The sequence below is a fragment of the Festucalex cinctus genome, chromosome 12 (assembly GCF_051991245.1).
Source record: "Festucalex cinctus isolate MCC-2025b chromosome 12, RoL_Fcin_1.0, whole genome shotgun sequence".
NCBI classification, from domain to species: Eukaryota; Metazoa; Chordata; class Actinopteri; order Syngnathiformes; family Syngnathidae; genus Festucalex; species Festucalex cinctus.
In genome coordinates this window covers 18,790,502-18,803,894 of record NC_135422.1, presented here as the reverse complement: position 1 = coordinate 18,803,894, position 13,393 = coordinate 18,790,502, and the positions used below count along the sequence as shown (strand labels likewise).

The 13,393-nt window shown below is 39.4% G+C and overlaps 1 protein-coding gene across 6 annotated transcripts in view; it reads right to left on the bottom strand.

Annotated features, from left to right (window-relative positions):
- The window catches only part of nsd2 (nuclear receptor binding SET domain protein 2), a 28,128-nt gene that overhangs the window by 13,601 nt on the left and 1,134 nt on the right, over positions 1–13,393 (bottom strand). For 3 of the 6 annotated variants that reach the window (XM_077538169.1, XM_077538170.1, XM_077538171.1), the window contains exons 2-13: positions 11,702–12,271; positions 9,673–9,942; positions 6,583–6,745; positions 6,335–6,501; positions 4,300–4,599; positions 4,065–4,158; positions 2,814–2,899; positions 2,626–2,737; positions 2,428–2,540; positions 2,224–2,313; positions 904–1,030; positions 626–826 (exon numbers count right to left, since the gene is read on the bottom strand). In XM_077538169.1, coding sequence (XP_077394295.1) covers positions 626–826; positions 904–1,030; positions 2,224–2,313; positions 2,428–2,540; positions 2,626–2,737; positions 2,814–2,899; positions 4,065–4,158; positions 4,300–4,599; positions 6,335–6,501; positions 6,583–6,745; positions 9,673–9,942; positions 11,702–12,250 — 2,272 coding nt within the window. In that variant the 5' untranslated portion in view covers positions 12,251–12,271. Of the gene's footprint in view, positions 1–625; positions 827–903; positions 1,031–2,223; positions 2,314–2,427; positions 2,541–2,625; positions 2,738–2,813; positions 2,900–4,064; positions 4,159–4,299; positions 4,600–6,334; positions 6,502–6,582; positions 6,746–9,672; positions 9,943–11,701; positions 12,272–13,269; positions 13,291–13,393 lie in introns of those variants that run through there. The other 3 variants (XM_077538172.1, XM_077538173.1, XM_077538175.1) reach the window with 3 other exon arrangements.

Sequence of the window (13,393 nt, the reverse complement as noted above, 5' to 3'; positions counted from 1 at the left end):
GTCACCTCTAGAAATTAGCATTGTTAGCATTAGCATTGTTACCATTGTAAGCGAAAATACCTAAGGTGAATCACCACTGTGGGTCGAAACCGAGAGAATTGAGTCGAGTCACCTCGAGAATTACCCATTAGCATTGTAAGCGTAAATACCTCAGGTGAGTCACCACTGTGGGTCAAAAACAAGCGAATTGAGTCGAGTCACCTCTAGAAATTAGCATTGTTAGTATTAGCATTGTTAGCGTTGTAAGCGAAAATACCTAAGGTGAATCACCGTTGTGGGTTGAAACCAAGCGACTTGAGTTGAGTCGCCTCTAAAATTAGCATGGTTAGCATTAGCGTTGTTTGGGTGTTTTGTGGTGTCTGCTGTATTTTGTGTTATGGATTTGATGTTTATTTATTCATTTGAATTATGTATTCACTTACCTACTTCTTGTTATTAATTTATTGATGTAAATTTTATTCACTTGTATACTTACTTACAATGTTTGTTTTGTTCTTGTATGACCGGTTTCTGCTCCATGTACAGAACTCTGTATACCGCAATGCTTGTTTTAAAGTGCTTCATAAATAAATTCGAGTTGAGTAAAATTCCACGCAGGTCACGTGACAGCTGGCGCTCTGCTCACCTTTGGTGGACTTGTGCTGCGTGCGGCAGCCATAGTGGCAGCTGAGGCAGGTGTGCAGCGGGCAGCGGAAGCCTTTGTTGTCAAAGACTGTGAGCGGGCTGAGGCGGGCGCACACGTCGTGGTAGAACTTGCCGCAGTGCGCCACGTGGCAGCGCCGCACGTCGCCGTCTGACCGCTTGCATGTGAAGCACGAGTGAACTCCTGGCAAAAGAAAGACGGAGTAAGATGAAAGACGTGAGGGTCCGTCAACGCGCCAGTCAATCGGAACGCGTGCTCACCCGTGCTACACGGCCGACACAACGGCTTGTCGTCCGCTTCCGGGCTTTCGCTCAGACAGTGGAGATGGAACATCCCGCAGCATTGACCTTCGCAGGGGACCAGGTCCTCGCCGGCCTGCTCGCACACCTGCACCACAACACAAACAGGTACGACCCGTTTTCTGATTCTGTGGTCAAAATACACTCTAAAAAAACAATTGGTCAAAAATTATCCAAACTGGGTCAAAAACCGCTTGGGTTCATCATTTAAACCGAAAAGTTGGGTGTAATGAATAACATAAAATGACCCAAAAAAAAAATTGGTTTCGAATGATGAATAACTCCCAAAACAACCCAAAAATTTGGATTTGGGGTTATTCTTTTGACCCAACTATCTGGTTTACATTCTTAAAACATGCTTAAAACAAAAAGCTGCAAAAAGGTTGCGTAACAACAACAACAACAACAACAATAAAGGTTTGTTTATAGAATATTGATTTGACAACTTTTTGGTTTATATAAATACACCAAAATGTTGGGTCGGTCCCCCCAAAAATGTGTTGTTTTCTGTGTTATTAATTTGACACAACTTTTACATGCATAACCCAAAAAGTTGCGTAAGTCCCCCCTCCTCCTTCCAAAAAAAAAAAAAAAAAAGAAGTAGTTTTGTCGAATAAATGAATTAATAACAACAACAACAACAACAACAACAACAACAACAAAGGTTTGTTCGTTGAATATTCATTTGACCCAACTTTTTGGTTTATTTATATAAATAAACCAAAACATTGGGTTGGTCCCCCCCCCCCCCCCAAAAAATGGTTTGCTTTCTGTGTTATTAATTTGACAACATTTTGGTTTACATGCATAACCCAAAAAGTTGTGTAATCACCCCCCCCCCCCCTAAAGTTTTGTTCAATAAATGAATTAATAATTATAACAGTAACAATAATTATCCTTCAATTTCCTTCATGAGCATTCAGCTTAGCATTCCCATGCAATTTCTTCATTAATTGCACTTAGTCTAGTTTGACCCAACTTTTTTGTTTATATAAAATTAAATATTAATAAATAAAAATTATTATTATTTGGGACCCACCCAATAAGTTTTTTAGGTCTGTCCCCCCAAAAAAATGGGTTGTTTTGGGGGTTATTGATTTGAGAAGTTTACATACATAACCCAAAAAGTAGAAAAAAAAACAAAACAAAAAAAAAGTTGTTCCTTTAAATAAATGAATTACTATTATCATTTAAAAAATAATACTAATAACAATAATAATAATAACAATAATAACAATAACAATAATAATAACAATAACAATAAAGGTGCTTGAGACCAACCTGGCAGACAAACTCTTTCTTGCGTTCTCCCTTTTTCATCCCATCCAGGCTGTCGCTGGGAGAACCGGGACAGCCTTCACTTCCGGAACCCTGCACACAACATGTGGTCCGCTTCATCGAAGTACGAGAATCTTCAAACAAGAGGCCCTTGAAGCCTAGCAGACGTGAGCCCAACTGTAATTATGTCATTTGTTGACCTCTCACCTCAAGTTCCGGACAAAGGGACGAGCGCCTTTTGGCCTTGGCGGGCTCGCCGAGGTTTTCGCCATCCTGCTTCCGCTTCCTTTTGCGCTTTGGTTTCTGTGCTTCTTGCTCATCTGGAGTCAAGGAATACTTATTACAAACTCGTCATGGGGCTCAAGGGGCGTGGCTTCATGCTGCCGATTGGTTATAGTGTCGTACCTGCATCAAGCACTTGGTGCTTTTTTAGACGTTTCCCGGCTTCTTTGACTTCTTCGTCAGCTTTCCAGCGCCTCCTCCTGGTCTTCTCGTCGGCAGACATCCAGGCCTGGCCCTGCTCATGAATCGTGAATCATGGGCTTAGTATGCGTTTCCTGTCTCGTCGCATGACACGCATCGGATCTTCTCACATTTTTTCGCCTCTTTTTGGGCTGCTGGTCCACCGCTGCGTCGAACACACGTGTCCTTTTGGAGATTTGCTTCAGCCCGCTCTTACCTAAAAACACAAAATATAAAAAATAGTGATAGACTGATAAACGTAGTAAAGGAGGCCGATAACCGATATTTCAAGCCATTCATTTGCAGTAAAAGAGAAAATATTAGTGTCAAAATTTAAAAAATTTAGCTTTGTTGAAATACCGTTAAGTTTGTTCAAACAACTTTTTTAATTTTCAACACTTTGAAGGTGAAGAATAGGCATCTTTGTTTTAAAAATTATAAGGAAGATTTCAGGGAGCTTCCCTAAAAACTAACCAAGTAAATAGTTCCCTAAAGTTGTCTACTGTAAATAAAAGTTTTCCAAAATTTCAACATGAAATGTTAAAACTTTCATTTGTTTTAATTTCTTAGTTTTTAATAAAAAAAAATAAAAGTGTAGGGAGTTGCCAGTGTCAGCAGCATCTTTTATAAAGTCAAAGTGAAAATTAAATAAATACATATCTCACTGGGTGACAAATGCATACGAAGGTAGCTAATTTTGGATCTTCGCAAACAGTGAAAATGTTTCTAAACCTGTTCAAAATGTCTGTGAACATCTTCTAAATCCTGATGAAAACCCAAAATTAGCTACGTTTGCAAGCATTCGCCGCTTAGTGAGTTACCAACCTTAATGCCTTTGATTCACGAAAGAGGCCGATGCTGATATTTGTTAAATTACCAGCAACGATAATCAGCCTGGCCGATTTGTTTTTTTTTAATAAATCTGCCTGTTTTTTTTTTATTTATATAAATCTTTTTAGTTTTTTTTCTATATAAATCTTACCTTTTTTTTTTTTTTTTTTAGTAAAGATGACCTTTTTTTTTTTATTGAATAAACCTGACTTTTTTTTTTTTAATAAAGCTAACCAGTTGCTTTTTTACTATTATTTAATAAATCTGACCAGATTTTTTTTTTCATAAATAAGACTGACTAGGTTTTTGTTTTCATTATTTAATAAATCTGACCTTTTATTATTTAATAAATCTGACCTTCATTTTTTTTAAATAAGACTGACCAGTTTTGTTGTTGTTTTTTTTTTTTTTTAACTAGCGCTGACCAGGTTTTTTTGTTGTTGTTCTTTTTGTTTTTTTGTTTTTTTTAATTAAATACATCTGACTAGGTTTTTTTGTTTCTTGTTTTATAAATCTGACCAAGTGTGCACCAGCTTCAACTTTCCACTGACCTGGAGCCAAACCTTCTCCCAACATCCTCGTTGACGTCTTCCTCCTCCTGTCCGTCTTCAGTGGGGAGCCAGGTTGTTTGGGTCTTCGCTTCTTCTTGACAAGTACCGCCGGTTCCATTGAGAGAGAATCCAACAAGAGAAACATTTGACATTTATCACGTGAATTGTATAAAAGCGGACCCAAGAAAGAACAGCAAAAGTTGGACAACCACTTGATGTGGTGATTTGGCCCAACCTGCAGCCGAGAGTCGGCGTCGTTCTTCTTTCTCTGCAGGCTGGTCTTCAGATGGCCGCCGTTGAGCCGTTGCCCGTGTCCGACCACGGCCTGTTCCAGCAGCAGGCGAGCCTCCGCCTCGAGGTGTGGCTCGGGCTTGAGCTTGTCCAGGATGCAGGGGTTGAGGTGGGGCCCGTTGTCGTCGTACACGAAGATGAAGTTGGCCAGGCGCTCGTCCGGCGACATGGCCAGCGCCTCCGTGGCCTGGATGACGCCCATCTTCCACTGAGGCCGCAGTGTACGGGGCACGCACGGGAGCGTCTGCAGATAACAGCGTGGCAAACGGTAACCCACAACAAGTGGCCCATATTACAAGTTTTTGTTACGAGTTAAGAGCTATCGATTTCTTTTATATTGCGAGCAAGCTTCAGATCAGGGTTATTATAGTTTTTGAATTTTCATTTTAGTTAATTTTTACTTCGTTTTGTTTGTTTAAATTGAGTTCCTTTTTTTTCCCATTTATGAGTTTTTTACAGAAGAGGATTAGGGCCAGTGAAGAGAGAAAAAAAAAGTTTGGCAGGATTCTCACTTTAAAGTGAGAATTCTGAGATTAAAGTGAGAATTTTCAATTTAAAGTCAGAATTCATTAATGTGAGAATTCTGACTATTCTCAGTTTTCACTTTAAAGTCTGACTTTATTACTGCGACTATTATTCTGACTTTGAAGTTCGTATTATCACTTTATTCTCGGAATTCTCTATTCTCAGAATTCTCAGTTTAAAGTCAGAATTCTGACTTAAAGTCAGAATTCTGACTTTATTCTCAGAATTCTGACTTTAAAGTCACTTTGTTCTTCTTTGACCTCCTGACTTTAAAGTCAGAATTCTGACTTTAAAGTGAACACTGAGAATTCTGAGAATAAAGTCAGAAATCTGACTTTAACGTGGAAATTCTGACTTATCAGTTGGAATTATCACTTCATTCTCTGAATTGTCTATTCTCAGAATTCTGACTTTAAAGTCAGAATTCTGACTTTATTCTCAGAATTCTCACTTTAAAGTCGGAATTCTCACTTTAAAGGCAGAATTCTGTTTTGTTTTGTTTTGTTTGTTTGTTTCATTCATTTTTTCCTTTCGGACACATTACAGGTTACGTCGATCACATCACATCATTTGCAACATTGACATCCGAAAGAACGGCTGACGGGTAGAAGCCGATGGCTAAAGTCAAAGTTCTGACTTTAAAGTGAAAACTAAGAATTCTGAGATTAAAGTCAGAATTCTGACTTTAAAGTGAAAAGTGAGAATTCTGAGAATAAAGACAGAGTTGTGACTTTAAGGTGGGAATTCTGACTTTATTCTCAGTTTTCATTTTAAAGTTGGAATTATCACTTAATTCTCGGAATTCTCTATTCTCAGAATTCTCACTTTAAAGTCAGAATTCTGACTTTCGTCTTCTTCTTCTTTGACTTTAAATTCTGACTTTATTCTCAGAATTCCGACAATAAAGTCAGAATTTTGAATTTAAAATTGTCAAAGTGCTCTGATTTCAGCATACCAACAGTAATTGTTGACTGTTGTCCTTCACGAAAGATCGACTGTTTTCGGTGTATAATAATGGGGTATTTGCCACGGAAGAGGCGGGACTGTTTTTGCACATCAGTTTGGTTCTGGTTCGGTTTACGATGTGTGTGCTGCGTCAAAATACTTGTGCTTCAGACTTTGTGCCCCTCGGTTGCGCGTTCGCAACCCGGACCGGAACCAAACTGATGTGCAAAATCACATCCCACCTCTTCCGTGGCATAGATATACCCCATTAAAATAAGACATTTGCAATCATCTGTTTTTCAAAATCACTACATGAATATGAAAAAACACCAATCACTAGTTAGTAAACAAAGAAAAATGCAAACAAAACTTTAATGTAAAATTAAAATGAATCCAATTAGCCGATTCATCAATTGAATAATCGATAGATTAATATTTGATAGTGACAACATTACCGCATAGCAATTTTTTTATGTTTTTTTTCAACTGTATCGCAAGGTTGATTGTACCGTTTTGCGGAGGATACGCAAGGCCGGCTGCTTGTTGCGCAGGCACAGCTCCTGGTACTGGCTCTCCTGGGCGAAGGATACCATGTTCTTCTCGGAGATGTAGCCCCTCTCAGGAGCGTCCCCAAAATACTGCACATGGTAAAGGAGGCCCGACGACCTGCTTTTAGCTATTTGGAAACAAGACACATGCATCATTAAAGGGAATATTCAGCGTCGTCGCATCGTGTGACAGTCAACAAGGGAATCACCGTTGACTTTGATGTGGTGGTTGATTTCTGGGTCGGTCGTGACGATGCAGGGCCACCAGGGGTACCCAGACACCTTGGTCCACACCACGTCGCCGACAGAGAAGCCTCTTGGCAAACACGGTCCTTCTGTGGCTCCCCGCGACGGCTCACGGACGACTGCAGGCTGTAAGAAGAAAAAAGTAGGAAGAAAAAAAATAAATACTTTAGAGCAGGGGTGTCAAACATACGGCCCGCGGGCCGGATCAGGCCCGCAAGTGGGTTTAATCCGGCCCGCGAGTTGATTTTGTAAAGTTAAAAAAAATAAATAAAAAGAATGTAATGTCTAATTAATCAGCCGGCCACAATCAAAACATACAAATTTGTAATTTCACAAGCAGTCCTCAGATGAGTAATGCAACTTGAACGGGGAATCGTCATCCTGGATGTCTTTATTTTGCACTCAAACTTTTTTTTTTTTTTTTTTAATCATACACAGACATAAATGTGTTAAATTACTGGTAACACAAATAGATATGACAAGGATTAACGTGCTTATAACATTATTAACACCCATGCAATGCATTCTGGGAACAATATATATTGAAAACAGGTCAATTTAACACGTCCGGAATGTATACCGGCAAAGTGTTGCCGCATTCCATTTGCATCCGTCTTATTTTTCGGAACAATATGATTACAGATGAGCTCCGTAATTTAGGGCTGGTCCACGAAAATATGCGTATCAATTATGGCAATTGTTTTTAAGTTATATACCGTTATTTTCCAGATTCGGCCCACTTGATAATATATTTTCCTCCATGCGGCCCCTGAGCTAACATGAGTTTGACACCCCTGCTTTAGAGTAACTAGTCTTTTGTGGATATTTCACCACCGTCAGCGATAAGTCAAAGAACTTGACTCATTCACTCCCAGCCATTTTCACTGAAGTAACACCCTTCGCTCCCGGCTGTTTTACTGGATTTTGACCAATTTTGCAAGGCCCATAGAATATTGTGTTCTATTACGATAAAAACATAGAACCTACCAAAAGAAAGGATGTTTCCGTTTTGCAGCAATTCGCATTAGAATATAGCTAAGTTTCATCATTATTTACATACCTGTTGAAAACTGGGAAAAAAAAAAAAAAAGTTTGTTGCAACATGGCCCTGGCTGATTTCTTATACTCTGCTGCCACCTGCTGGCCATTTTTTGTAATAACTACCATTGCTTTAAGCGACCTCTTCAAGTTAGAAGCTCCATCAAAGCCTGTATTCTGTATGTTCTAGCATTTAAAAAAAAAAAAAAAACAACAACGTATAAATAGATTTTTGGGAGTTTAAGACAAAGTATTAAAAACGTATTTATACGTGTTTGGGTTTGAATGAGTTAATATGACCACACTACGAGTGTAAAGAGGAATTATATCATTTTGAGAAGTTTTGAGCTAATTTTATATGACTTATTTTCAAGGTGATTGCCACTTTCAGGTAACAATATTTCAAGAAAACAAGCTAAAATCCACCTCGTCTAACAAAATAAACCTTTTTTTTTTTTTTTCCAGCCTAGACAACTGAACAACTTTTGGGCAATTTTACTAACTGTAACCTATGGATTTAAGGATTAAGTGTCATTTTCAAAGATTATTTATAACTTTTTAACTCAATCACTCGCCACCATTTTCACAGACGCAACCACCTTCACTCCCCAGCTGTTTTACTGGAGTTTGACTAATTTTGCAAGGCTCATAGAATATTGTGTTCTTTTGCTATAAAAACATAGAACCTACCAAAAGAAAGATTAAAGTCTCTTCTTTCATCAGGAAAAAAAAAAGAAGTATATTTCTATCCGTTTACATTTTGCAGCAGTTTCATCATTATTCACAAATCTGTTAGAACAGTGGGGAAAAAGAGCTTGTTGCAAAATGGCCCTGGTTGATCTCTTATACTCTGCTGCCACCTGCTGGCCGGTTGTGTAATAACTACCATTTCTTCAACCGTTCTTTGCAGTTGAGAGGCTGCGTCAAAGCCTTCTGTATGCTCTAGCATTAAAAAAAATAAATAATAATAAAAATTAAAAAAAAAGTATAAATACGTCTTTGGGACACTTAAAACAATTTAAAATACAACGTACTTATACGTTTGTGGGAACAAATAAGTTTAGGATCCACAAATACAATAACCACGTTGACATGTGATACCATAATATCTTAGGAGATTACTAGAGAAACTTACATGTGTGAATGAGTGAGTGAAAAAAAAAAAATCCGTGTGTGCTTGCAAATTGCGGGAGTGATGTCACGCAGCTGACACGTTCACCCGGCCCCGTTTGCGACACTCCACCCCCCCGCTCTGCGATTGACTGGAGGGGTGTAAACACTGTCTTTCCACAGAAACGTCCCGCTGTTTACAAAACTAACACAAAATGGCAAAATACAGGCTGGGGGTGTGGGGGTTTAGGACAAAATCACTCCCCCACGTTATGAAAAGCCCATATCTATAGCTTGAAAAGTAGTTAGTTTATTTAAATCCTGTATTTAAAAAGTGCATTTTCCTGAGTGAAACCGGCAGACAGCCCCTTTAAATAAAACACCCTCTCATAACGAGATTTGTTCAGAAATAGCCAATCACATTCCAACTCATATTAAATGGGAGTCTGCACACATCTGCCACTATTTAAAACACCTCCTCCGATTAACTTTCAATCATGTTCAGATGTTCTGGTCGGCTTTTCCTGACATCCCCCGCCCCCTTTTTTTTTTTTCCTTTCTTTTTTTTTTTTTTGCAGAAGCCTGAAGGTTTTGTGCAGCCGTGTGGAAATTCTCTCCACCTTGACTAAAGACCCAACAGGTAAAGAAAAATATCACCAACCACAATGCTGCCGACACTTCACTTCATGTCACCGTAGGCACAATTTTCTTTTGCAGTGTCGCATTTGTGCCAAACACGCCTTTTAGGAATTAGGTCCAAAAAAGTTCATCTTGGGTTTGTGGGACCAAAACACAATTTACCAAACGCGTTTGGGAGACTTCAAGTGTTTTCACCACCCTACATTGCAGACATTTGAAGAAGAACGGCAAATTGTTGTCACACGTACTAAATAGTCAGTACTTGCCAGAAGTTCCTGCAGCTTCTCCAATGTTTGGTTCGGCCTCTCGGCGGCCACTTTCCTTCCCGTCTTCTCGTCCACTTTGGAGGGACGTCCGGTTCTCGGCAAATTCTCCGTGGTGCCGTACTTCCTCCACTTGACGATGACCGTCTTCACCGTGTTCCACGGCATGCCTAACATCTTGGAAATTCTTTTGTACCCTTCTCCTGACTGATACTTTTCAACAATCAGGTCCTTCTGCTGCTGCGGGAGCTCTCGGCGGACCGTGGCTGGCGACTATAAAAATGTCAGGAAAGGCCTATTAGGACACCGCAACTTGATTTGGATTGAAGCAGAGGGTAGCGATAGACCGATATGAGTTTTTTTTCATGGCCGACACAGATGCTGATTATTAGTGGTCAATATTTCAAGCCAATATCGATTTGCAGTAAAAAGAGAAAATATTGGTGTTAAGTAGGGGTGTGAATTGCCCAGTACCTGACGATTCGATTCGTATCACGATTCACAGGTCACGATTCGATTCGATACCGATTAATCCCGATATGAATTTATAAGTCGATCGTTGCGATTTTTTTTCATTCAAATTTAGAAAATACTAATCAGTAAGCTTGTAGAGTGTAAGATTTATATGAAAATGTATTATTTATTTATCTGAAATTTCAGTCTTATAGAGGTTGTAATCTGTTTCATGTTTGAACAGCATTAAAATAAAATATTAAGGCTTAATGTTCCATTCATATAACATTCTTCCATGCTCAAGGTGTGAATCCTAAAAAAAAAAAAAATAAAATAAAAAAAAACATCGATTCTGCTGATTATTGAATCGATTCGAGAATCGCGCGATGTAGTATCGCGATATATCGCCGAATCGATTTTTTTTTAACACCCCTAGTGTTAACATTTTAAAAAATACCTTTGTTGAAATGCCATTAATAACAAATGTATCATATTAAATACAAGACATTTTGAGTCCTCCATTTCATGAGTAAAATATTTTGTTCCCATTCAAACCCTGACGTATATGATCTGACACGTGCATTGCACAGATAATCCACCAGAGGGCATTGTCACCCAGCTGATGGCTTTTCCTGTGCATGTGTGCAGAAGCTAAGGAACAATGAGTATTTATATCCAATAAATTCGGGTTCAACCTTAGTGGAGTTATTAAAATATATATATATATATATATATTTTTTTTTTTTTTATATATATTTGGGGTGCAGGCCTCTTAGTCGAATTGATAGGTCACTCCATTAAAAAAAAAAAAAAGAAGCAATTAACGACCGCACTGCTTTATTCTAGTACTGGGGGCAATTAACGACCGCACTGCTTTATTCTAGTACTGGGGAAGGAAAAAAAATAATAAAAAATTAGCGTAATTACCACTAGCTAATGGCTATCACGCAATCAACAAAAAAAATGAATATAATAATAATAATAATAATAATAATAATAAAGAAATTGAAAAAATGTTTGTATTTTGGGGGGCGTGGGGCTATTAGTCGATTAAGGCGACTCGTTTTTTTTTTTTAAAGTTGTTAATGGCAGCACTATATTAAAAAAAAAGTTACCATAATGACCACTAGCTATCAAGCAATCAATAAAAAAATGAATATAATAATAATAATAATAATAATAATAATAATAATAATAATATGTGCATATGTGTGCAGAAGATAAGGAACAATTAGTATTTATATCCATTAAATTCAACTCAGCCTCACCCTGAGTGGACTTTAAAAACAAATAAATAAAAACTTTTGAGAAAAAAAAAACGGGAGGGGCGGGGGCTATTAGTCAATGGAATAATTGACTATTTTTTAAAAGGTCGTGAGTGACAGCACAAGATTTGTCAAAATGCCACATATCAGCACCAAGAATCGGCCCGGATGATCATCGGTCTATCCCTAGTCCGAGGCAATTTCAAAGGCGGCAGGTGTGTAACTTGAGACTACCATGAGTTTCAATAAATGGCATTCACTCGCTTTAAGTTTCTTAACAAATACTTGAACGAGTTGACCCAGTAAAAACAAACCTTCTCCGCTGCATCCCAAGCCGGACTGAGAACATCTTCGGGTACACCGGAAGAACCGAGGTTGGGTTGAGGTTTCGCTTTTTGAGGTCTCCCCCGCCGCTTCTTCACTTCCTGCCTTCCGCCCGGCGCTGATGCCGCCGCGCCTTCAACGACAGCGGCGTCCAAGCCGGTCCCACCGGCCGAGCACGGCTCAAAGAGAGGCGCAGTCACCACCCGGGGAACGCTCACACTCAGCTCCGGCTCGCCGCGCCGATGGATCCCGTTGGAAGACGGCGCTTCGGCGCCCTTGAGGACGGGCGTCTCGGCGGCGCACAGCTTGGGCACGGCGTCCTGCTCGCTGTTGAGCACCAGTGACGTGAGGTCCTTGAGCCTGTCATGGCCCGACATCTTGTGGAGCACGCCGTCCTGCAAGGTGGCGGCCAGCTGCGCGGCGGCCTGGTCCATGAGCAGGGAGGGGTCACCACGTGATTCCGCCGGCTGCTTCATGCTGACGGGGTTGGCCGGCTCGGGCATCGAAGGCAAGGAGCTCCCGATGCTGTCCATTTGCATCCAAGTCCCTTTTCACGCACTCTGTGACAAAAAAAAACAAAAAACATGAGAGATGGGATCGCGTCACATGTGAAAAGTCTCAAATCAAGTCATTTTTTGTCTTGGGTGAGTTTCAAAAATAGGGATGGGCGTGTACCGATACCAGGTATCGGTATCGGGCCGATACCAGCCTTTTTTCAAGTACTCGTGACGCAGAAGAATACAAGCGACCGATGGCAGAGGGGGAAGGCGTTAAGTAAGTCCTCCTTGCCTGTAGCTGGCGCTAGCTTGCAGCAGTTTTTCACCAAAACTTCACCGGTTTGGAAATACTTCAAAATAGTGAATCTTAAACTAAAAGAGCATTTTTGTGTTTTATTTTGAGCGTTGACTATTGAAGAGTGACTGTGCTGGGTTTTTTTTGTCAAAAAAAAGGAAATATATTTGTTTAAAAATATCTTTTAGTGATTTTTTTTATTTGTCAAAATGTACTACTGGTATCAGCAGTTGGTATCGGTGAGTACTGAGGGTCTGAGTATCGGTCTTAAAAAAAGTGGTATCGAACATCCCTACTCAAAAACAATATGAAAGTGAAATAAGAATAGAATAAACTAAAATAATAGCAACTATAAACGCAGTAAGAACAATGTGCGTTTTATCCTCTTGGGGCCAGTGTGGTGCCGTGCATCCATGGTGTACACAAAGTGAGTACAGAAGAAAATTGCGATTGAATTCTATTAAAATAACTAATTTTTCACTAGGGCTGCACAATATATAAAAAAAAAAAATATCAATATTGCGATATTGGCCTAGGCAATATGCATATAGCAAAGACATGCAATATGTTTGATATGGAATTTTATGCTTTTATCTGAATTTGACCAGTCAGACTGTCAGGTTTACCTGTTTGCCATTTATTAAACATGACCAAAAAAAAAAAAAAAGGAGCGAAGACACACTCAGTTCAACGCTCACTGGGAGAGAGGAGAGGAACTGATTGAAACAATTCACTACTGCACTCTTAAAAAAAATCCCCTCCTTACCCTCTCTTTTTATTTGGTTTCCACACCCCTAGTTCCATGGGTGTTCCAACCCTAATAATGCAAATGCAAAAGATAGTTGGAAAAAAAAAAGTGCACCTGTCACACAATGTTCCAGCTGCATTGT